This window comes from Marmota monax, unplaced genomic scaffold (genome assembly GCF_021218885.2).
Source record: "Marmota monax isolate L192 unplaced genomic scaffold, Marmota_monax_Labrador192_F-V1.1 WCK01_AAM20220418_F8-fsc00052, whole genome shotgun sequence".
NCBI lineage: Eukaryota > Metazoa > Chordata > Mammalia > Rodentia > Sciuridae > Marmota > Marmota monax.
Window position 1 is genome coordinate 2,596,838 of NW_026693473.1, and position 25,285 is coordinate 2,622,122.

At 32.8% G+C, this 25,285-nt stretch overlaps 1 protein-coding gene across 8 annotated transcripts in view; it reads left to right on the top strand.

Moving 5' to 3' along the window:
• Stxbp5l (syntaxin binding protein 5L) overlaps nt 1–25,285 on the top strand; it is a 350,200-nt gene that overhangs the window by 254,045 nt on the left and 70,870 nt on the right. For all 8 annotated transcript variants that reach the window (XM_058583478.1, XM_058583479.1, XM_058583477.1 and 5 more), the window contains one exon: nt 17,934–17,999. In XM_058583478.1, coding sequence (XP_058439461.1) covers nt 17,934–17,999 — 66 coding nt within the window. The remainder of the gene's footprint in view (nt 1–17,933; nt 18,000–25,285) is intronic.

Sequence of the window (25,285 nt, forward strand, 5' to 3'; positions counted from 1 at the left end):
TTCTTAAACCTTCATTAAAGGTCCTTTAAAATATAATTCTTACCTACATCTTTAAATGGATTTTCTACCACTCTCCTGTAGCAATACCCCACTGAAAATAGGCAGAATTAATATTGTCAAAATGGCCATATTACCAAAAGTGTTATACAGGTTTAATGCAATTCCTATTAAAATCCCAGTGCCATTCTTCATAGATATAGAAAAAGCAGTCAAGAAATTCATTTGGAAAAATAAGAGACCCAGAATAACCAAATCAGTCCTCAGCAAGAAAAGTAAAGCAGGGGGCATCACAATACCAGGCCTTAAATTATATTATAGAGCCACAGTAACAAAAACAGCATGGTATTGGTACCAAAACAGATATGTAGACGAATGGTACAGAATAGAAGACACAGAAAAACCCACATAAAAATAGTTATCTCATATTAATCAAAGATTCCAAAAACATACATTGGAGAAAAGAGAGCCCCTTCAGCTATTGATGCTGGGAAAACTGGAAATCCATATGTAGCAAAATGAAATTAAACCCCTCTCTCTCACCCTGCACAAAACTCAAAGTGGATCAAGGACTAAACCAGAGACCTTGTGCCTAATAGAAGAAAACGTAGGCCCAAATCTCTACTGTGTTGGCTTAGGAAATGATTTCCTTAACAAGGCCTTTAAAGCACAAGAAGGAAAATCAAGAATCAATAAATGGTAAGGAATCAAACTAAAAAGCTTCACAGAAAAGGAAACAATAGCATGAAGAGAGCGCCTCCAGAATGGGAGAGAATCTTTATCACATTCACCTCAAATACAGCATTAATCTCCAGGGTGTATAAAGAACTCAGAAAACTTAAAGCCAGAAAAACAAAATAATCCAATCAATAAATAGGTTAAGGGACTGTACAGTCACTTCACATAAAAAGAAAGATAATCAATCAACAAATATATGTAAAACTGAAACACCTCTAACAATTAGAGAAATGCAAATAAAAACTAGATTTCATCTTACTTCAGTCAGAATGGCAATTATCAAGAATGCAAGCAACAATAAGTGTTGATGAGGATGTAGGGGAAAAGGTATACTCATACATTGCTGGTGGGATTGCAAATTGGTGCAATCACTATGGAAAGCTTGGAATAGAATCACCGTTTGACTGAGTTATCCCACTCAGAACTTAAAATGAGCATACTACGGTGAGGCAGCCACATCAGTGTTTATAGCAGCACAATTCACAATAGCTAAACTATGGAACCAACCTGGGTGCCCGTCAACACATGAATGGATAAAGAATTGTGGTATATATACACAATGGAATATTACTCAGCCTTAAAGAAGAATGAGATTATGGCATTTGCCAGTAAATAGATAGAACAGGAGAATATCATGCTAAGCGAATAAGCCAATCCCAAAGAACCAAAGGCTGAATGTTTTCTCTGATATGTGGATACTAATTCACAACAAGGCAGAGAAGCTCAGAAAATATAGAGATACTTTGGATTAGACAGAGGGGAGTGAAAGGAGGGGAGGGGGTATGGGTGTAGGAAGGATAGTAACATGAATTGGATGTTATTTCCCTATGTGAACATACGATTATGTGACCAGTATAACTCTATATCATGTACAACCAGAAGAATGAGAAGTTATACTCCATTTATGTATGATGTATCAGAATACATTCTACTGTCATGTGTAACTAGTTAGTACAAAAAATAAATTTTAAAAAATACTTCACTCAAGTCAAGTGTATCTTACTACTCTTATGATTTATTCATATCTCTCTGGAAATACCCTGCTCAAATTTCACTTTCGATAATGAGCCTTTCCTGCTACCATCAAAGCCCTGTTGTGCCAGTTCCTTTGCTTAAATTCCTACAGTGATTGCAGTGTACAGGTTTGTACACAGTAGTATCTGCACCATTTAAATTCATTTGTATGGCTTTACCTTTCCAAATGCATGACAAGAATCTGAATGTATCAGTTAAATTTTTAATTTAAATGATAAATAATTTTATTTTTTTGTATTATTTTTGTACAAATCATGAGCTCAGTGAGTAAGTGATGATGATAGTAGGATACAGCATGGCAGCAGGCTCTTTTCTCTCACAGGAATAGCTAGGCAACTTTTTAAATTTTATAAATAAAAGAACAATTTCTTTCACTACTAGATTCACAAGAATTTTGCAAAAGCAGTCATTATTTCTTGTAACTGGAGACCTAACATGTCAAAGTAGAAGTAAAATCGAGTCCAAGAAACAAAGAGATCCTCTATATTTTACCAGTAGTCTCCATGGACACTCAGATAAGCCCTATGACTTGAAAGCAGATAGTGCAGTATTCGTTTGATGATTAACAGTATATATTGTGACAAAGGTCTGATTTTTAATGACTCAATGGTAATGTCCTGGAATTTGCTTTTAAAAATAAATTTTACGGAGCTGGGGTTGTGGCTCAGTGGTAGTGTGCTTCCCTAGCATGTGTGACACACTGGGTTCGATTCTCAGCATCACATACAAATAAATAAAATAAAGGTCCATCAACAACTAAAAATATTTTTTAAATTAAAAAAATTTATAAAAATATAGTTTGAAATTTAAATGTTGGCTAATATAATATGATTACATTTGTATATTCTCACACTATTATAGTAGGGACAGTGAAGCCTTTTCAGGAATTGTTTCCTGAGTTTCAGAAAAGTGTAGTTGCATTATCCCTATTTGGAGAGACAGAACCCACTTCAAATGAGAGTTCATTCTATTCTGAGATCGTGTTAGGCAATTTGATCCAGTGTTATATTATTTAATAGTCATCATAACCCTTTGAGGCAGATGGATATCATTGGTATATTTCTCTATCAATGAGAAAACTGAAGTTGAAAGAGATGAAACTAGTTCCTTAAAGTCATTCAGAATAAATGAGAAACAAACTACACCTAATACTAATGTGAATCCATATGATTTCCACTGTGTGATCATATGTCTATGAGGGCCTCTTAACGTTTTAGGCACATTGAAAACCAAATCCATTATTCTATAATCAGTAACCACTTTTTCCCCCCATTTTAACTACTGTGAATGAAACGACATATTCAAAAATGAAACAATTTGAAATTGTTTTGACATATTTAAAATGAGATTGAACATAATGACCTTTAAAATTTCCTTATTTTTCTTTAAAAACTATATTTTTATTCCACTTCACTCTATTATGTTGATTTTGCTCTTGTGATGTCACATTTCTATTTTGAACCTGTTACTTCATTTCTGGAGAAACATCTTTTGATGATCACCCGTTAATTACGTCAGGCTCCAAGAGGCTAGGCTGCCTTCCCTAAGTCATTAAATTATCATCTGCAAATCTTTCAGATCCTAAAATAATAGTTATATAGCTGAGAAGAAGTTTCTAGATTTTATAGATTATACATATTGTGAAATGCCTTGGAAAGAGTGACAGATACATGGACAGAAGATTTAGATCAAATTCTACTTTTTCTATTTATTATATTTGGAATCTTAAAGGAAGATATTTAATCACAACGTTTTTCCTCCCAAATATAAATAAAGTAAAAATCATAATCCCTCTCTCTCCTGGAGAGTTGAACTTTTCTGGATTAATATTTATAAAAGAACTTCTATAGATAATAGGTATTCTTTATTGTTACAATGTATGATGAAACAAACCTAGAGTGGGGTTAAATAACCTTTCCAGTGTCATAACCAAGTATGGAAGCTTAAAGCTAAAACTCAGTTCGTTGCCTCAATGGATGGTGCCCTATTTATTTAACAGAAATTTCGATAAATAAGAATTGACTCAGTTGAGTCAAAGGAAGTTTGAAAACTAGGATTAATGTAGAACATTGTCAGAAAAATTTGCTTGTGCATCAGTTTTCAGTTATGCAACAGAGGATCTTTTGGAGAGCCTCAGGCTTTTTCATTGATATTTTCCCTCTTTCACTTCATGGTTTTCAATTTGTGGAAATATAGCAGGTCTTAAAAACACAAACCAAAAAAATAAAGGGAAAAAATAATGAGAAAGATAAAAATAACAGAACTAGCAAAGAGAGAAAAATAAATAAATAATACAAAATAAATAGAGAAGGTCAAGAATGGAAGAAAAGAAAAATAATAAGGAGTGTCTTAAGGGGAAAAATTTCAAAGAGTATTTATTGAACAGTTACTGTGTCAAACATTTTTCTGGGCATTAAGTGCACAATGATGAGTAAACAATTACATATTTTCCTTCCATTTATTACAGACAATATACAGATAAATAAATACATAGATATACTATTATAATTGTAAAATGGTAGTAATGCTATGATAGAGAAGAATGAATGTTGTCAAGGGAAACCCCTTCTAAGGAGGAAACACTGAAGTAAAGCTTTGTAAGATAAGAAAAAACTAGTCAAAGCTTTGTTTCCACTTCCAACCAAGAGAGTACTGATTGAAAGAAACTAGTACTTCACTCATGCTTACAATGACTTTACAGACATTTTCAAAAAAAGTTTGTTTGAAAAAAGATTAAGATAACATAATTATTTTTAAACATTAAAGATTGGTGTTGATAATCAGAAAAGCAAAGAAATCAGAATAAAAGGGGATATAATATTGATTCCATTCATAGAAAATTCAAGGAAATGAAGACTAATACATTGTGATAGAAAGCAGATCATTGGTTGCCTAGGGATGTGAAGGGACACTTATAGGGAGGGCAGGAAGAAGGGGTTACAAAATAGCACACAAAATTCTTAGATATGATGGATGTGCTTTTTATCTTGATTATACAGATCGTTTTCTAGGTATATAAATATGATCGGTTATCAAATTATATATTTTATAGATATATCAATTAAATCTCAATGAAGCTTTTTTTAAAAGCACTAGCTATATGAAGAACAAGGATCATTACATTCCAGGCATACAGAATACCTTATAAATAGGTTCTAAGGTGGTAAAGGATTTAACTATCATCTAGAAATAGAAAAAAGGCCAGAGAGAATAGGAGTATGGTGTGTGAAAGGGAAAAAAAGATGATGTAGAGATGAGCAGTGACCAGATAATGCAAACTCCTGCAGCAGTTATAAGAAATTCTCTCTTGCTTTAAGCAAGAGAGTTATATGCTTCATTTGTGTTCTAAAAATAGTATGCATGCTGCTGAGTGAAGAAAATATGGGTCCATAAAAGATCATACAAGTTAGAAACTCAGTATTGCACTAAAGACAAGAAATGAGCATATTCTTGACTGGGGTAAGAGAATTGTTATTAAAGAGAAAGGGTAATTCAAGGATAACAGCATTTACAGAGCTACTATTACGAATCAGTGTAAGAAATAAGAAAGTGGAATTAATGATTATTCCCAGATTTTGACTTTAGCTACTGATCATGTCATGATATTGTTTACAAAGACAATGAAGCTTGAGATGGGGGGAGCTTTACTAGGAAGCACAAAGTCAATATTAGACATGTTAAATTTTGTTATTTCTGTAACATGTTCATGTGGAGATGTCAACTGTATAGTTTAACAACTATGAATATCAGATAAGAGTTCTAGGCTATAATTTGAGTCTCATCATATACATGGTATTTAATGGGAATAAATAAAATAACCTAGATGAGGAGGAAAGGGGTTGGAGATTGTGGATAGAAACATCAGAAATTTCAACATTTAAATTCAAGAAGAAGAGAACTTCTCAAGGAGAAGAGATAATTTGAGGAGAGACTGCCACAGAAACCAAAAGCCAGAGGTATATTTCTAGAAGTGGTTAGCTACATGAAAAGTTACACTTAAGTAGCATAAGCTCAGAAATGTGATGATGGGTGAAACTGTGGTGGTTACTAGTAACCCTTCAAAAAGACAGTTTTAGTTTTAGAAAAGTAGTGAGATGGAAGCCAGAATAATATTAGATTGAAGAGGGGCAGGTGAGGAAATAGCACAAATAAATATCTCTTTCAAAGCACTTGGTTATAAAGGGATACAGAAAAATGGGCCAGTACCTACATTGAAATAAGGTATTAAAAGGAGGAGGTGGAGCCGGGCATGGTGGCTCATGCCTGTAATCCCAGTGACTCAGGAGGCTGAGACAGAGAACTGCAGGTTCAAAGCCAACCTCAGCAACAACAAGGTGCTAAGCAACTCTGTGAGACCCTGTCTCTAAGTAAAATACAAAATAAGGCGGTGGTTGAATGCCCCTGAGTTTAAAAAAAAAAAAAAAAAAAAAAGGAAGAGGCATGTTGATGTTTTTTATTTTAAATTTTAGCAGGAAGAGAATATTTTTAATTTACATGAATATGGAATGATCAAAAAAGAAAGGGAGAGAGACTGAATTGTGCTAAGGAAGAGAGGGGATTATAAAAGGAGCAAAATCTTAAGTTGAGAGGGGTTGGGAATCATCAGCACATGTAATAGGAGACATTAAATAGGACATTTTTAGGAGATTTAAATAGGAGATTTTTCTCAATTACTAAAGAAAGATAAAATAAAAAAGAGAGTTACAGAAAAGAAAATGGATAAATTGAAAAGTATATGATTTGTTTGAAATATGAAACAAGTGATTATTACATCTGATTTTCAGTTCTATATTTACATCTGATTTTCAGTTCTATATTTTAGTAGGGTATATATATATATTCATTCCATCTACTATGTATAGTAGATGGACACTATACCTTTATTTTTATGTGGTGCTGAGGATTGAACCCTGTGCCTCACATGTGCTAGGAAAGCACTCCACCAACTGAGCTACAGCTCCAGCCCCACCTCCTTTTTTTTAGATTTGGTTTTACAATGTAAATTTTCTTATATCAAAGCTTTATATTGAAAAGCAACTACACTGAATTATAATTAGTAGAAAAAATATAAGGTTCGATCTTCAAATTTATAAAAGGAAACTAAGAAATACAAATAAGGGAAATAATTGCTCAGTAGTATGTGTTAGCTTTCTATAGTTTAGTTAGCAGTAATATCATTGAGAGTAAACCAAATAAAATAGGCCAATAAAACCTAAAGCAGTAATGTTTCACAAAAGATGACACTATCTCCTAGAGGACATTTGGCAATGCATACAAACACTTGATTGTCACAACTGAGGAGGAGGGATATTTTACTGGAATCTACATATACCATGTATTGCTGCAACAAAATATTATCTGGCTACATTTTCAATCAAATTTAAAACATTCAGAGAAAATTGTTTTATCTGGAGAATAGTAATTTGGTAAGAAAATCCTTAAAAGGGTAGACTGTTCATGTGGATGCATGTATTGACATATTGGATATAAGTCTCCTTAAAAATACTGATTTTATTTAGAATTAACAATTCAATATTTAAAATACGAAATTATCAATTAAGGCATATGTATACTTAATTTTTTAAATAAAAGTTGATATAATTCACTGTAGCTAAGGGAATTATGTCTTCCATTGTTATTTACCATACAATTTCTGTATCTGTTCTAACCAGAATTCATTATATATTTTCCAGTGAATCACTATACAAAACCTTTCAAGTTTAATAGCTAATATGCTTTTCTTTACTCAGATGTCAATTATAACTTTGTTCACATAATCTCAGGAAAACTTAATCACTTAATGCTTAGTATATTATTAAGAAGACACAATTAGGGCTGGGGTTGTAGCTCAGTGGTAGAGTGTTCACCTCGCATGAAAGCACTGGGTTCGATCCTCAGCACCACATAAAAATGAAATAAGAGTATTATGTCCATCTACAACTAGAAAAATATTTTTAAAAAATTATTATTAAAAAAGACACAATTATTTAGCATGTCTATTGAACACTTTAATAAACTACTAGTGTCAGTAATGGATTAACTATTTCCATTCCTCTGATTCCTCATGTCTTCAAACCTTCTTTCCCAGTTGTTTTAGTCAGTTTTTTCATCATTCTGACTAAAAGACTTGACAAGAAAAATATAAAGGAGGAAAAGTTTATTTGAGCTCACATTTTCAGAGGTTCAGTCCACTGTTGACCAATTCTGGGACCAAGGTGAGGCAGAACATCATGGTGGAAGGGTATGGCAGAGAAAAGCACCTCAGGATATGGTTACCAGGAAGCAAAGCAGTGACTCCACTCACCAGGGACAAACATAAACCCAAAGTCTTGTCCCCAGTGGCCTACTTCTCCAGCTGCACCTATCTTTCTACAGTTAATCCATATCAGTTGATTAGCCCATTGATTGGGTTAGACCTAATAATCCAATCATTTCACCTCTGAAAATTTCTGCATTGTCTCACACATGATCCTTTGGGGATACCTCAATCCACCCATGGCCCTCAAAAGCTCCTGTCCATCTCATGGTACAAAATACATATAGTTCATTTTAAGAGGCCCGATGTGTCTTAATAGTTCCATTATTACCCAAAATTCCAAGACCAAAGTTTTCTGAAATTCAAGGTAAACTCACAGGTGTTTTCACTGTAAATATCAAAAACACATCACATATATCTACGTATGATGGCACAGAGTAAACATTTCCACCCCACAAGGAAGAAATAGGGGCTTAGAATGGAAGGATGGGGCCAAAAAAGGCTGATATTCAACTGGGAAAACAAATCCAGTAGCTCCACATCTAGTAAATGGGGCACATGTCATGGCATCATGATGTCCTCTCACAAGGGCTTATATACCTCTGCCATATGACCTTAATAGTTGCAGCCCCATGTGGCCTCTCTTTTGGTTTGTTTCTTATCAATTCCTGCAGCTTTCCTACACAGACATCTCACATCACTGGTTCTCTTAATTTCAGGGGTCTCCATTGCAGATTTGGCTTTCTTCTCACATCTTTATGCATCATGCCCTCAAGGGCAGACTACAGGGACTCTGACACCGCTACACTTCCTGGTCTCCCAGGCCTTCCTTTGAAATCTGGGAAGAAGCCTCCATGACCTCTTAACTCCAATATCCTGCATTTCTATATATGAAGTAAAACTTCATGGTTGATACCAAGGTGTGCTGCCATCTTGAGAAGTAACCAAGCTTCCAGGGATTATGGCTGCAGCAGCCTCTGAGTACCTTGGTGGTTGAGCATACGAAACAAGTTCCTAGGTCCTCTTATGCAAGCAGTTTGCCCCTATGGTCTATTTTCAAAGGAATTTGTACTTTTATAACTGTAAGCCTGAGATGGATGTGGTCTTGCCAATTATGAGGTGCCCTCAAGCCACCTGTCCTATTCTTTGTGGGTAAAGTACTTAGCATTTCTTTAGTGGCTATAATCTTTTTAACAGCTTCCTTAGGCACAGTTTTACTTGCACTTTTCTGACCAAATTTCAAGTTTTCAAAAATATTTCTACTCCTTATTATCATAGTAAGCTTAGCTAAAATCTGCTCATAATATCCATGCCACAATCTGAATACTGTGCTCCCTTGACATTTCTTCCACCAGATTAATTAGCCCATGACCTTTAAATTCAGCTTCAAAGAAAGTCTCAGGATATGGGGGAAATGTAGATAATGTATTTGCTAGCATGTAACACAAATGCCTCTAATACAATTTCCAGTAGAGTCATCCTCCTCTGAAACCTCATGGGCCCTGTTTTTACTGTCCACAGTTCTATCACCATTTTGGTCTTCTGAGCTCCCACCAGATCACCTATTAAACTCCACTTACAATGTTTTAAAGCCTTTCCACCTTGCAAATCTAAACTTTTCAAAATCCCTTCTCCACCCCACTAGAAAGCACTAAAGGATTCTGAATCATATGGACTGGTTAGTTACAGCCATGGTCCCACTCTCAGTACCAGTTTCTGTTTTAATCATCTTTTTCATCTCTTTGAAAAAAGACCTGACAAGGAAAATGTAGAGGAGGAAAAGTTTAATATGGTTCATGGTTTCAGAGGCTCAGTCCCTAGTCAGCCAACTGCCTAGCTCTGGGCCCAAGGTGAAACAGAACATTATGGTAGAAAGGTATGGGGGAGAAAAACAGGTCAGGACAGTGCAACAAGGAAGTAGAGTGATGGCTCTACTCATCAGGGGGAAAATACAAACCCCAAAGTCATACCTCCAGTGGACCTACTTCCTCCAGTCACACCCTGCCTGCCTACAATCATCACCTAGTTGATCCATAATCTAATCATTTCATCTCTGAGACTTCTTGCACCTGTCACATGAGCTTTTGGGGGACACCTCTATACCATGACAACAGTATTTCCAAGATTGCAAATATACCTGAACAAGGAGCTTTCTATTTCCCGATAGGATGTTGAAGGAAGTGCTAGCAACAGTAATAAAATTCTGTGATATTAATGATAAAAATAAAATTATACTTTCTTATAGAGCTATTGAAGAGTGTTAGATTCAAATATGCCTTATTAACCAAATGCTAGAGAGGGAAGAATTATTCATAAGTGAGAAGGAAGCTGCAGATGTCTCCATACCTGGGGAAAGGAGTGGCCCTTCCATAGATGGATAAACTGCAAAGAATTTAAAAACAAAAAAAAAATTGTAAGATTATTTTCTGGACTGGCCTATGGATTATACTTTGAAAGAGCTCTAAATACAAAAACCAGTTGTTCAAGTTCACAGTTTACTGTTACCAAAGCCTTACTTACACTCCTGAAATTCTTGTGACAAAGTGGCAATGCAGGTGGGACTGTGAAATCAGAGAAATTCATGCAATATTAATGGGCTTGCCTTTCTGATATTATTATATAATTTAACCAAAATATTAATTAAAACTCTCTAAAGCAATATCCCAGCCCTGTCTCTGCACAAATACTGAGATCAGCAGTTAGCACCTTGGCAAAACGTGAGTGGAATTTCAAGTGTTAACTTTAAAAGCAAAGAAAAATCTTTTTCCTATAATTTTTTCTTGAGCCCTCATATTTCTCTGATTATCCTTTCTTATTTTAATTGTACAGATTAATGCATTACAGTGTGGTAAGTCAACATGTAAACAGTTTGTAAAAACAAAGAGAAACATTCTTGGACTAATTTGAAATTAAAAATCTTAATCAATTAAAGTTGTGACTCAATTCCACCTTAGTTCAATGCCTTGTAAAAATTGAATTACACTTCACTTAAGCTACTTACCAAAGAAATGAACAAAAAAATGATAAACATATATTGAGGGAAACTTCAGCTTCTAGCACTGTTTTATATATAGCATGCTATCAGAAAATAAAAAACACACAAAGAAGCAGAAATTCATGACACATAATTGGAGAAAGAAAGCCAATTTAAAGAGACTCATAGATAACACAAATTAAAATAAGCAGTCAAGAACTTTTAAAGAACTATTATAAGAAAAAAATAGGAAAAGTGAATTAAAGTGGGTAAATATGTTTGGGAATTTCAGGAGGAAAACAAACTCTGAAAAGAATCAAACAAATTACAGAACTGAAAAATATATGTGAAATCAAAAGATCACTGCTCTGATGATATGTTGAATCAGATCAATAGCAATGACCCAAACAGAAGAACCGTATTTTAAAAAGTTAACAAAAAGGAAGCAGGCATTAGTAACTGTGTCTGCATGTTTTTGAGATTCGATGAAAAACATCAACTGAAAGACATGGAGGCTCAGAAAATCCCAACATAGGAAAATAAAATAAAAACGCAAGAACTCATAGTCAAATCATTGAAACCAACATAAAAGAAAATGTTAAAATCAACAGAGAAATATACCTACCACCTACAGGGTAACAATGATGTGATTAATAAATGACTTCTCACCAGAAATAATTAAAGCCAAAGACAACACAAAAACTGAAAAAATTATCAGTACAGAATTCTATATATAGCAAAAATGTCATTCAAATATGAAGATAAATGAATTTGTCTTTAGTAGGCCTGCAGTATAAGAAATGGTAAAGAAGTTTTTAGAAGCTAAAGGAAAATAATCACAGATTGAGACTTGGAAATACAGTAAGAATGAAGCACACTGGAAAGAATAAATATTTTGGTAAATATGAAACATTTTATCTTTTCTTAAATTCTTTAAAAGTACATTTATTTTATAAAATGGTATATTATAGGGTTTATAATGAGTAAAAGTAAAATGTATGACAAAAACACAAATCATGAGTAGCATGTAAACAGTATATATAATGTCTTAAATTTCTTTTATGCTAAGAGAAGTGGTGTAAAAATAATTAAAGGTAGACTGTGATTAACTATGTATTCTTATTATAACCCATAGAAAAGCCACTAGAAAAATAAAATAGAAGACTGTAGCTAAAAAGTCAATGAGAAGACAAAATAGAATACTAAAATTATTTTCTCAAAAGATGGAAATGAGGCATGGGGATTGGGGGAGAACATAAAGAACAAATTGAAAACAAATAAAAATATATGGATACAAAACTAACCCAAAGATTATATTAAGTGTTAGTAGAATAAAATTTACAAAGAAAAATGCAGAGATTATGAGACAAGATTAAATAGGAATCCAACTACAAGCTATTTATATGAGATGCACTTTAAATATAGAAACCCAAATAGATTGAAAGTAAAAGAATTTCATTAAAAAACTAACCATAAGAAAGTATATTTGGGGGGCTGGGGATGTGGCTCAAGCGGTAGTGCGCTCACCTGGCATGTGTGGGGCACTGGGTTCGATCCTCAGCACCACATAAAAATAAAGATGTTCTGTCCACCAAAAACTAAAAAGTAAATATTTAAAAATTCTCTCTCTCCCCGTCCCTCCCTCCCTCCTTCCCTCTCTTCTCTCTCTCTCTCTCTCTAAAAAAAAAAAAGAAAGTATATTTGGCTATGTTAAGATGAAGTGGATTTTGAGGCAGTGAGATAGAGAAGTAGTTAAAAATTTTTAAAGACTATCAGAAAAATATTGAAACTCTTTTACTTGTAGACAGTCAACAAAAATATTAAAAATACATAAAGAAAAATTGTTAAAACTACCATTTAAATCAAGAAATCTACAATCATTTTGGGGAATTCATCATTTCCCCTTAGTAACTGATAGTATAAATAAATGAAAATTCTTCAGGATATAAACAACGTAAGGAATTCTCTTGACCAAGTTAACCTAAACACGCATAAATAGATACCTGTGATATTAAATTTAAAATATTTTTAATTATATTTTAATTATATCTTTAATATTACTAATATTTAATTAATAGTAGTATCTTTAATTAATATTATTAATATGTTTGATTGATATTATTAATTATATCTTTTCAAGTAGATATATAGCTTTTTATAATAATAGACTGAACCATAAAATAAGATATAGTGAATTACAGATAATTGAAATGAAGCAAAATTTGCTATCTGACCACAAAAGAAATTGAATTAGATATTGATCCCTATTGGAAATTCTGAACACATTTTTATAATTTTTGTTCATATTAGTGCATTACAGTTGTACATAACAATGGAATACATTGTTACATATTTGTAACAATGTACATGTACAGAATATAACAATATAATTTAACCAGTATCATTTTCCCAGTATTTCCCCTTTCCCTCCCCTATTCCCTTCATCTAGTCCCTTTGGTCTATCTGCATTGATTTCTCTTTGATTTTCATGAGATAACCCTGAACTTTCTTTGTCTCTTTCATCTCTAACTTTCACATATGAGAGAAATCATATGATCCTTGACTTTTTGATTTTGACTTATTTTGCTTAACTTAATGTCCTCATGTTCTATTCCTTTTCCTGAAAATGACATGGTTTCCTTCTTATGGCTGAATAAAATGCCATTGTGTATGCATACCACACTTTATTTAGCCATTCATCGATTCATCCACCTAGGTGGATTCCATGGTTTTTCTGTTGTGAATTGTGCTGCTATGAACATGGGTATGCATATATCGCTATAGAATGATGACTTTAATTATTTAGGATCAATGCCGAGGAGTGGTATTAACAGTGGTATAGCTGGGTAATATGGTAATTCCATTCCTAGTTTTTTGAGGAAATTCCATACTGATTTTGATAATGGTTGACTAATTTACAATTCCACCAACAGTGTAAAAGTGTTCCTTTTTTCTCCACATCCTCTCCAGCATTCATCATTGTTTGTATCATTAATGGCTGCCATTCTAAAGTGAATCAGATGAAATCTCAGTATAGTTTTGATTTATATTTCCCTATTTGATAATAATATTTGTTTTAGTCAGCCTTTTCACGGCTGTGAACAAAATTCTAAATAAGAACAAACAGAAGAGGAAAAGTTTATTTGAGGGCTCACAGTTTTAGAGGCTTAGTTCATAGATGGCTAACTCCACCCCTCAGGGCTGGAGGTGAGGCAGAACATTGTGGCAGAGAAAAGCCAAGGAGACATGACACCAAGAATCAGAGAGAAAGCTCCACTCATCAGGTATAAAATCTATACCGCAAGGCATGCCCCCAGTGATCTACATTCTCCACCCATCCCTCCCCGCCTACAGGTACAACCCAATTAATCTTTATCATAGGACTAATGCACTCATTAGGTTTAGGTGATTATAATAAAATCATTTATTTCCCCTCTAAATTTTCTTGTATTGTCTTACACATGAGTTTTGGGAGCACATCTCCCATATAAACCATACCACTGTTGAACATTTGTTCATGTAATTGTTGGCCATTTGTATTTCTTCTTTTGAGATGTATTTAGTTCATTTGCCCATCTTTTATGTGTGTGCATGTACGTTTGTGTGCATGTGTGTGTTTTGAGTTCTTTATATATTCTGGATATTAATTCTCTGTCAGAATGATATCTAGCAAAGATTTTCTCCCATTCTCTAGGTTCTCTTTTCACATTCTTAATGGTTTCCCATGCTGTGTAGAAGCTTTTTAATTTTATGCCATCTCACTTAATTAACTGTTGGCGTTATTTCTTGAGCTTTAGGTGTCCTATTGAGAAAGTCATTGCCTGTGTCTGTATACTAGAATGTTGCCCCTACATTTTCTTCTAGGAGTTGCATAGTTTCTTGTCTAATTCTTAGGTCTTTGATTCACTTTGAGTTGACTCTGTGCAGGGTGAGAGATAAGGGTCTAGTCTCATTCTTCTGCATAGGGATTACCTGTTTCCTCCATTTGTTGAGAAGATTGTCTTTTCTACGCTATACGTTTTTGGCATCTTTCTCAAGGATCAGATAATTGTATCTTTGTGGGTTTGTCTTTCTGTCTTCTATTCTGAGATAATTTTTTAAAATAACTTATGGCTTAAAAAAGAAATGACCAAAGACATTTTAATGTATTTTTGACCTGAATGAAAGTATGAACACAACATACATACATACATATGTGTGTGTGTGTGTGTGTGTGTGTGTATGTATAAAGATGCTGCTAAAGCAGTCTTTGAATAAAAATGTAAAACCATGGATGGTCATTTTGGAAACCCATAATCTAAACTTCCTTCTTAAGATGCTAAGAAAAAAAAGAGCAAAGAAACACAACATAAATGAAAGGAAATTATAAAGGTCAGAAATCAATGAAGTAGAAGACAAATAATACTATATATCAACAAAACAATATGATACTTCAAAAGCACTAATAAAGTCTAAAAACCCTGAGACTGACTCCAGAAGAAAAAAAAATAATGTATGATCAAATGAAATGAAAAAGGGAACATCACTATGGATTATACAAACACTAAAATTTACAAAGTAATGTTATGAACAACTGTGTGCCTAGAAACTGACATTTAGATGAATTTTAAGAGACTCTTTGAAAGATAAAACCTACCAAAGATGACATAAAACACCTTGGAAAATATAAATAACAGTCTTTTAAATTTTTTAAATTCAAAATTAAATACTTCCCTCAAGAAAACTTTAAGCCCCAAATGGTTCCATAGATTAACTCTATGAGACATTTAATGTGAAGTCTTTTAGGGACCAGAATAAAGCCATCAAAATGTTGATGACTAAAATTGATACAGCAAAGTGTAAGAAAACTACAGACCAGACCCATTCATGAACATAGATATAAAAATTATACATAAAATAACTAGTAAATGCAATATGGCACATAAATATAAGAAATATAAACATTATAAACAAGATGGATTTATCCCAGGAATGCTAATTTAACATTTAAAGATCAATCAATGTAAAATGATTGATAAATATAATTTAAAGGAAAAATATGATCATCTCAATACATGTAAAAAAATTGGACAAAATTGAACACGTATATATGACAAAAAATCTTCCACAAACTAGGAACAAGAAGGACATTCCTCAATTGAATAAATCGTATTCATGAAAAAACAATAAATAGCATCATACTTTGTTGTAACATATTAAATATTTTCCCCCCTAAAATCATAAATAAAGGAAGGATATCAACTGTCATCATTATTCAGCTTTTTACTTCATAACCTAGTAAGGGCAAAAGCAAGGTAAAAAAAATAATATACCTAAACATAAGTGCTATTATGGTATATATAGAAAAACTAAAGGAATCTATTATAAAGCTGCAAAATAAAAAGTGAATTCAGTAAGATTGAAGAAAACATGTCAGTATGTAAAAATCAGTCTTATTTCTATAAAATGATAGTAAACAATTAGGAAATAAACTGTAATCCCAGCTATTCATGATATTGAGATGGGAGGATCACATTTGCAAGGCCACTCTGGAAACTTAGTGGGACCCTGACTTAAAATGAAATTTTAAAAACCGCTTGAGATATCTCAGTGATCTCATGCTTGCCTACAATTTGTGAGAGCCTGGATTCAATCCCAGCATGACAAAACAAAACCAAGATAATACATAGAGGATAGTCTTCTAAATGATATGGTCCCATTCCCCCAGAGAATAAGAAGAAAAAGAAAGCATAACGATGAAAACTGTATTAAAAACAATCATGTAGTTTCTGGAAATATTTTAGTTTATACAGCAAATGAAGAAACATATTAAAAAAAGTCTACTGAAACTTGGTAAAAACAAGAATTTGGGACATGATAATAGAAGACTTTAAAAATCCCATGTATAAGACTGCCATACTGAAATCTACAAAATATTGCAGAAGAAAATATTTTCAAAATCATTCATATGGGAGAGAATACCATATTTATGGGTTGAAAGACTCAATTTTGAAAAAAATACATATGTGTGTGTATGTGTGTTTTTAAGATAAAACAGATAGATGATAGATACATATAAAACATGAGGGTTAAGTTACATTATCACAAGAGACCTTTTCATCTCCAAATTCTATTTGTTTTTGCAACTACAGCAAATGTATCAGTATAAATTGAATAAAGAGGATATAGGAAGGAATATGAACAAAGACAATTTTAATTATTCGAAGTAGTTCTCAAATGTTCAAATGTTTCTGATTAAGGGGACTTCTATTCAATCAGAAACTCTGTGTACTTATTTACAAATAAAAAAGAATATTAGACTTTCCAAAAAGAATAAGAAAACTATGATGAAGGATATTTTAAATGCCATAGGAATATGTATTTATAGAATTTAAAAACATGTATTAAACTTTTGTACTCATCCTTGTATTTTTCAGAAAAGTCATAAAATAGAAAGTAAGAAATACTGGAAATATGAATGTAGTACTTGTTATAGAAATGACATTGATGTAATTGAACAAATCAGTATGTAATATATATAGCACTACATTTTTATAAATAAATACAAAATTTTAAATCTGTAACATTTCTTTAAATATTTTTTAAAGGCCAATAACCTGTTCTCCTGAAATAAAGGATCTTATTATGACTTTTAAAACCCTGTTTCTCATTTTTATTCTCTGATGAAATTGGATCATTTATTAAAGTATAAAAATAATAAAATTTGCATCTTTCCACCATCCATGTTTAATTTTCCTTTGTTGATCAGCTACAGCTCCTGTTTTTCCTGTATCACTTATTTAAATAAATTTTCACAATACTTTTGTAATGTGGTTTTTCACAGGAAAGGGGACCTTTTTAGACTTAACTATACTAAGGAATAAGGATTACCTATACAGTACTATCAAAATTAATATATATATATATATATGTATCTTTTCCTTGTATTTTCAGGTTTAACTGAATTGAATGATAGTCCAGTTCCACCGGAACTTGAGCGTTGCAAGTCTCCCACTTCAGGTAAACAAGAGTGGTATTTTTCAAGTTTGTGTTAATTCACTGCAGTAATCTGTTGCTGTATTTTGAAAATTGTTGTAGTTTAAAATTTTTAATTCATGGTTTTAGTAGTTATAATTCAGTTTCTAAAATGTAACCATCAGCAAATTTGATTCTTAATATCAAATTAAAATAAATGTCTTCAAAAATATGCTTGGCCCCAAATAGAATTAAGATCAGACTTATGAATGTAATAATTTTAAAGACATTTTAATGGAAAGTTAGTATGCAGATATATTAATAATACTTAATAAGTGTCAAATAAAATGGATAATGTACAGTAACATTGTAGTTTTTGTCTAGAGTTGATTTAATAAGAAATATACATAATAGGTGCAGAAGCAAATGATACCATTCCTCAGAACTATCATTTTTAACATGTATATCTAATTACAAAAATAATACAATATGGTATTGAATAAAACATCAAGTAAAGTGAACACCCATTAAAAATATATTTTAAAATATGAGGATAAAGATTCTTGGGAATATATACATACGTGTGTGTGTGTGTGTGTGTGTGTGTTCTGATTACTTGATCTGTACCTGTCAAGGATAAAGAATAGGTAATTTGGTCTATTTTGTTCTCAACACATCCCCCTTGCCCTTCCCTTCTCCCTCCATGTCCATTCCCTTCCTCTACTTTATTGGTCTCTCTTCTGTTTTCATGACATTCCTTTTTTCTCTCAACTTTTGTATATGAGAGAAAACATTCAAAACTTGACTTTTTGGCTTATTTCATTTAGCATGATGTTCTCCAGTTCCATCCATTTACCAGCAAGTGACAAAATTTCACTCTTCTTTATGACTGTTTAAAACTCCACTGTGTGTGTGTGTGTGTGTGTGTGCGTGTGCGTGTATATATATATATATATATATATATATATATATATATATATATGGATGGCACATTTTCTATACCCATTCTTCTGTTGACAGGCATCTGGGCTGGTTTTCTAATTCCTATTGTGAGTTGCACTGATATAAATTTTGATGTGCCTCTATCACTATATATGCTGACTTTAGTTCATTTGAATAAATACCAAGAAGTACCAAATCTGAGTCATGTGTGGTTCCATTTCTTGTCTAAATTGTAGCCCCACAAACAATGCATGAGTATACCTCAAACGTTTCCCAAATCCTTGCCAGCAATTATTGTTATTTGTATTCTTGATTATTGCCATTCTAACTGGAATGAGATGAAATCTCAGTACAGTTTTGATTTGTATTTTGCTGATTGCTAGGGATGCTGAACATTTTTCATATATTCACATATGGCCATTTATGTTTTTTCTTTCAAGCAGTTTTCTGTTTAGTTCTTTTGTCCATTTATAATTAGGATTTGGGGGTTTTCTATTGTTTGTTTTGTTTAGTTTTCATGTTAAGTTTTGAGTTCTATATATATTCTGCTTATTAATCCCCTGTCAGAGAAGCAGCTGACAAACATCTTCCTCCTTCTGTGGACTCTCTTCATTCTTTTTTCCTTTGCTGTGCAGAATGTTTTTGATTTATGCCATACCACTTACTGATTCCTAGTTTTATTTCTTGAACTTTAGGGATCTTGTGAAGGAAGTCAGTGACTGGGCCAATATGTTGGAGTGTTGAGAATATGTCTTCTAGCAGTTGCAAAGTTTCTGGTCTAATTCCTTGATCCACTTTGATTTGACTTTTGTGCAGGGTGAAAGATAGGAATCTAGTTGCATTCTTCTCCATGTGGATATCCAGTTTTCCTAGCACTATTAAAAAGGGTATCCTTTCTCCAATGTATGATTTTGGAACCATTGTCAAGGATCATATGACTATCCATGTGGATTTGTCTCTGTGTCTGTTATTCTTTTCAGTTGGTCTTCATGTCTGTTTTTATGCCAATACTGCTGTTTTTGTTACTGTATCTCTACAGTGTGATGTGTCCTGCATTGCTGTAATTATTCAGGATGGCTTTGGCTATTCTGGGTCAATTGTTCTTCCAAATGAATTTTAGAACTGTTTGTTCTAGTTCTGTGAAGAATAAAATTGGTATTTTGATGGGGATGCATTAAATCTGTGGATCATATTTGGTAATATGGCCATTTTGACAATATTAATTCTGCCTACCCACGATCTCCAGGGAGATATTTCCATCTTCTAAGGTTTTTCTTAACTTCTTTCTTCAGTGTTCTATAATTTTTGTTGTAGAGGTTTTTTACTTCAATGGTTAGATTTATTCACAGGTATTCATGAGGCTACTCTGAGTATAATTATTTTCCTGATTTCTTTTTCAGAGATTCATTATTGGAGTACAGGAAAGTTATTGGCTTTTGTGTTTTGAGCATTGTATCCTGACACTTTATTCATAGATTTATTGATCATGTCTTGGAGTTTCTGTTAGAGGTTTTTTTTTTTCCCGTGTGTGTGTGTGTGTGTGTGTGTTTTCTAAGTATAGAATCATGTCATAAGCTAATAATAATTTGCATTCTTCTCCTATTTGTTTCACTTTAATTTTCTTCTATTATCTGATTGGTCTGGTTAGAGTTTTAAGAGCTATTTTGAATAGGACTGGTGAGCGTGAACATTCTTGACTTCTTCCAAATTTTACAGGAAATTATTTTAGCTTTTCTCTGTTCAATATGATGTTAGCTTGGGTTTATTGCATATAGCCTTTATGATGTTGAGGTAAGTTCCTACTATCCCTAGTTTTTTCAATGTTATTACCATGAATGGAAATGGGATTTTGTTGAATGCTTTTATGGCATCAGTTGAAATAATCATATGATTTGTATCCTTAATTTTGTTTATGTGGTGAATTACATTGATTGATTTGCTCTTGTTTAACCAATCTTACATCCTGGAATAAAACCAACTTGATCATGTTGTTCAATCTTCTTAATGTGTTTTTAAACACAGATTGCTAATATTTTATTAAGGATATTTGCATCTATGTTCATCAGGGATTTTGGTCTGTAGTTTTATTTTCTTGGTGAATCTTTACTTGGCTTTGATATCATGGTGATACTGGTTTCATAGAATTAATTTGGGAGTCTTCCCTCACTTCTTATTTCATTGACTAATTTGAGGAGTGTTAATATTAGCTCTTCTTTAAAAGTCTAGTAGAAGTTAGCTGGTCCTGGGCTCTTCTTTGTTGGGAGGCTTTTATTACTAATTTAATCTCAGTGATTGATGTTGGTTTGTTCAGTATTTCTATATTCTTAGCTCAATTTAGTTAAGTTGTATGTGTCTAGAAACTTGTCAATATTTTCTAGATTTTCTGATTTATTAGAATGTAAGTTTTTTTAAAAGTTCCTGATGATCCTCTGGATTTCACAAATTACCATGGAAATTTCTCCTTTTTCACCCTCAGTTTTGTTGATTTGAGTCTTCTTTTGGGATTTCCATTTTATTCTCAAGTATTGGAAATTTTTCTGATTCTTTCTCTGAAAATTTTTTTCATTCCTTTAATTTGTATTTTCATGTTTTTTTCTAAGCCAATAATTCAATGATTCTTTTCTTCTAAGCCAATGTTCCAATAATGGAACATCCATCAATTCAGTATGAAAAGTAATATCTGTAAGATCAAAACTGACATTGAATTATCTATGATATCCTGTGCTGAGCTATTTGATGTTGAGGATTTCTTATTGAGTCTTGCTGATTTGGATTTCATCAGGATTTGGAACCTGTAGAAGATACACACCATTCCTTGACTTTAACTCTTAAGTTTATTCCTGGGTGTGGAAGTTAGTGATTACAACAGCACACCTCTGATACAATTCTAGGAGATCCTCTCTGATCTTTAGTGCATTTAGGCACCTACTAGCTTTCTGATATGTCAGGGGAGAATCCCTACTAGTCTGTAACATAGCAGAGCCAGTTTACTCCTTATTGGGTGGGGGGATACAGTCTTATGTGCCCTCCTAAGGAAAAGTTCCATGTACACAGAACTGTCAAATCTGGTGTATCATTTACCACCACCATTTATATTTCAGAGTGTGTGGTGTGAGACATTCTAAGGTAGAGGCATAATGGTCTGGTTCCAATGCTGCTGAATGGCCCATAGGAGGTGCAGAGCTGCTGCCCCCTCTAGAATGTGCAAGTTGCAGATTGGTGTGCTTGTATCTAGGCACAGCGAATGGTGGCTGGTTTCCTCCATAAGGCTTTTTGTGATATGTGCTGTATTTCATACTCATGAAGTTTTCCACTGGCTGCTTAATTATCTTCAAGAAATTCCTTCTATGGATCCACATGTCTGAATGACAGGTGTGTCACCTGGCAGTTATGGGACTCAGCTGTGGACCCTCCAAGAGGTTTGGGGGCAGGAGCCACTTCCCTGATTACTGTGGTTCCTATACCAGCCACTGGTACTTGATAGTCAGCCTAGAGGCCCAAGTTTATGTATTTTATGGGCACTGAATCTGTTGGACATTTCTCTTGAGCGCAGGGGCACAAAGCTCAGGACTGTTATTGGCTACCATGGATTGCTAAGCATCATTTTTATTGCTTTGCAATATTCTAAGAATATACCTCAATTTATGGAATTTTTTGTTGTTGAAGACTTAGTTGATTTTCAGTTTGAGGCTATTATAAATAAGGTTGATATGACCCATTTTATGTTTTTAATGCAAACATAAACTCATTTCTGTTACATTTGTGTGTACACACATATGTATATGTACATATATGCAATTAGAGATATACATATATCTGAGTAGAATTTGAGGGATATAAGGTGTACAGATGTTTGGCTTTAAAAAAAATACTATAATGAGTTTTCTTAAGTAGTTGCACCAATTTTACTTCCATTTACAGTGTTTGAAAATTCCATATATTTACCAATGTTTAATATTAGAGTGCTTCTTAAATTATTGTCATTTTGAAGTATATATAGAACATCTCATTGTGGAATTAAATTGGATTGCATTTCTTTGATGTATAATAATTTTGATGGGATTTTGTATATGTATTGGCTATTAATGCCCTTGCTTTAAAATATTTAATTATTTTGCTCATTGTTATTGAGTTGTAAACTTTGCTGATTGATTTATTTAAAGGAAGTGTGTGTGCGTGCTGCACACATGTAATATCTGTAAGATCAAAACTGACATTGAATTACCTAGCATGCATGCACACACTATGTAGAAGTCTTTTCTTGGAGATAGATAGATAATGAGATATATATATATATATATATATATATATATATATATATATATATATATATCACTATCTTCTCCCACTCCATGGCTTGCCTTTCCTTCCCTTAAAACTGGTATTGTAATACTAATGTACATTTAATGCTAATTTACAAGTATTTTATTCAATTGTTTTTTAAAGAGAATCTTTTCTATCCCAAGACCATGAAGCTTTTTCTTCCACAGTGTCTTCTTCTAAGAGCCATATTGTTTTACCTTTTGCATTTAAGTTAAAGTTTAATTTGTAGTTTACTTCTGTGTATAACATGAGGAAGGAGTTGAGGTTCATTTTTACCATTTAGATATCCAATGATCACCATTTATGAGGAAATTACCATTTCCCTCTCTGCACTAAAGTGAAACTTTTGCCACACATTTGTGGACTTTACCATGTGGGAGGTATGTGTGTGTGTGTGTGTGTGTATGTATATGTGTGTGTGTGTGTCTGTCTCTGTATTTATGTTTAGACTTCATGTTCTTTTCCATCAGTGTGTTCATCCTTTATTCAAACCACTGTGTTAAATATTGTAGCTTTACAAACATTGCTGAAAATATAGTTTCTCCAGTTTTGTTTTTGCAGTGTTTTTCAATATCATTATCACTAGTCTAGATTTTTTTATTACTTTTATAATGAATTTATCAATTCACATATAAACATGCTTAGATTTTGATTGCAATATTATTGGATATATGAATCAACTGAGAAAATGTTGAATTTTGCATTCTGTTATCCCACATTTTTGTTCATTCTTTATATTGTCTCAGCACTATTTTTAGTTTCTTTGTAGAAGTATTGTACATCTTAGAATTATTCTTTGTATTTTATTTTAATTCCATTATTACAAATGCATTTTTATTTATTTTTCTAATTGTGGCTAAAATATAAAATACAATTAATTTTTGTATATTTAGCTTTCATCTAGCAAATTTGGTAAATTTATTTTTTAATTCTAATAATTTGTAAATTCTTTTAGATTGTCTGTGTATCCAGTGATGTCCCCAGTGAAAATAGCAGCTCTTTTTTTTCTTTTTAAAGGAGGATATTGGCTAGGAACTTCATGCAATGTTGAATAGATGTAGTGTTAGCAACATATTTTTCTTGTTCCTGGTTTTAGGGATACGGCTTTTTATATTTCATAACCAATTATTTAAAACTAGTGTAATTTTTAGTAGACATCCTGCTTTTACCCCTCTGCCTATGATGTTTTTTCTAAGATTAAAGGAGATCTGGAAACATCACCACCACCACACTTCCTTTTCAAGGTAGACTCATAGGAACTCTGATGCAGTCAAGAATTCTGCTTCAAAGCAGGAAAGTTTTAACTACTTTTCATTATGTTACCTGGAGGCAGAATTGATGTACAATGATAAGATTCACTTATCACTTCAATACTGACAATGGCAATTGTTATGTTTGTATCTTTTTAAATGTATAAATAGTACTAAAGGGCCAATACTCTTATTGCCTTTTCTTACTTACTTTTAGTTTGTTTTCCTCTAGTTCAGTGTTAAAACACAGATAGCTGAGTGCCAGAGATTCTCATTCAGTAGATCTGGGTGAGGCCTGAGATTTGCACTTTCAGCAAGATCCCAGATGATGTTTTTAAAAACAAAACATATCAAATCCTCACTTTTATTGAAAAATGCTCATATACTGAAAGTTTCATGTGCTTCGATCACATAACTCTGCCAAGAATGTATTAGATAAAAGTAGGATCTTCCTGTGGAAAGGTCTGTGAGGAAACATAAAGGAAAAGCAATTGATGGAGTGGTAGTATTGAGGAATAACTTTTTCAGAACCTATTCTTGTTCATGCTATTGTACTATTATTTGTCTAGCATAATTTAATTTTTAATTTTATTATGGTATCTCTTTTTAAATTCTTTCCATTTTTTCATTGGTGCATTATAATTATATGCTTCTAGTCTCTGGATTACTTGAGAACCATTGCCTATGAATTTTTTAAATTAATTTTTTCAGTAGTTAACCTCCCTTATTCAAATCTTTTTGGGGATCTTAGCCCTCCACCCATTTGAATCTACTAAAAACTGGTGACAGAGCTAGGGTAGAGCACTTCCCTAGCAT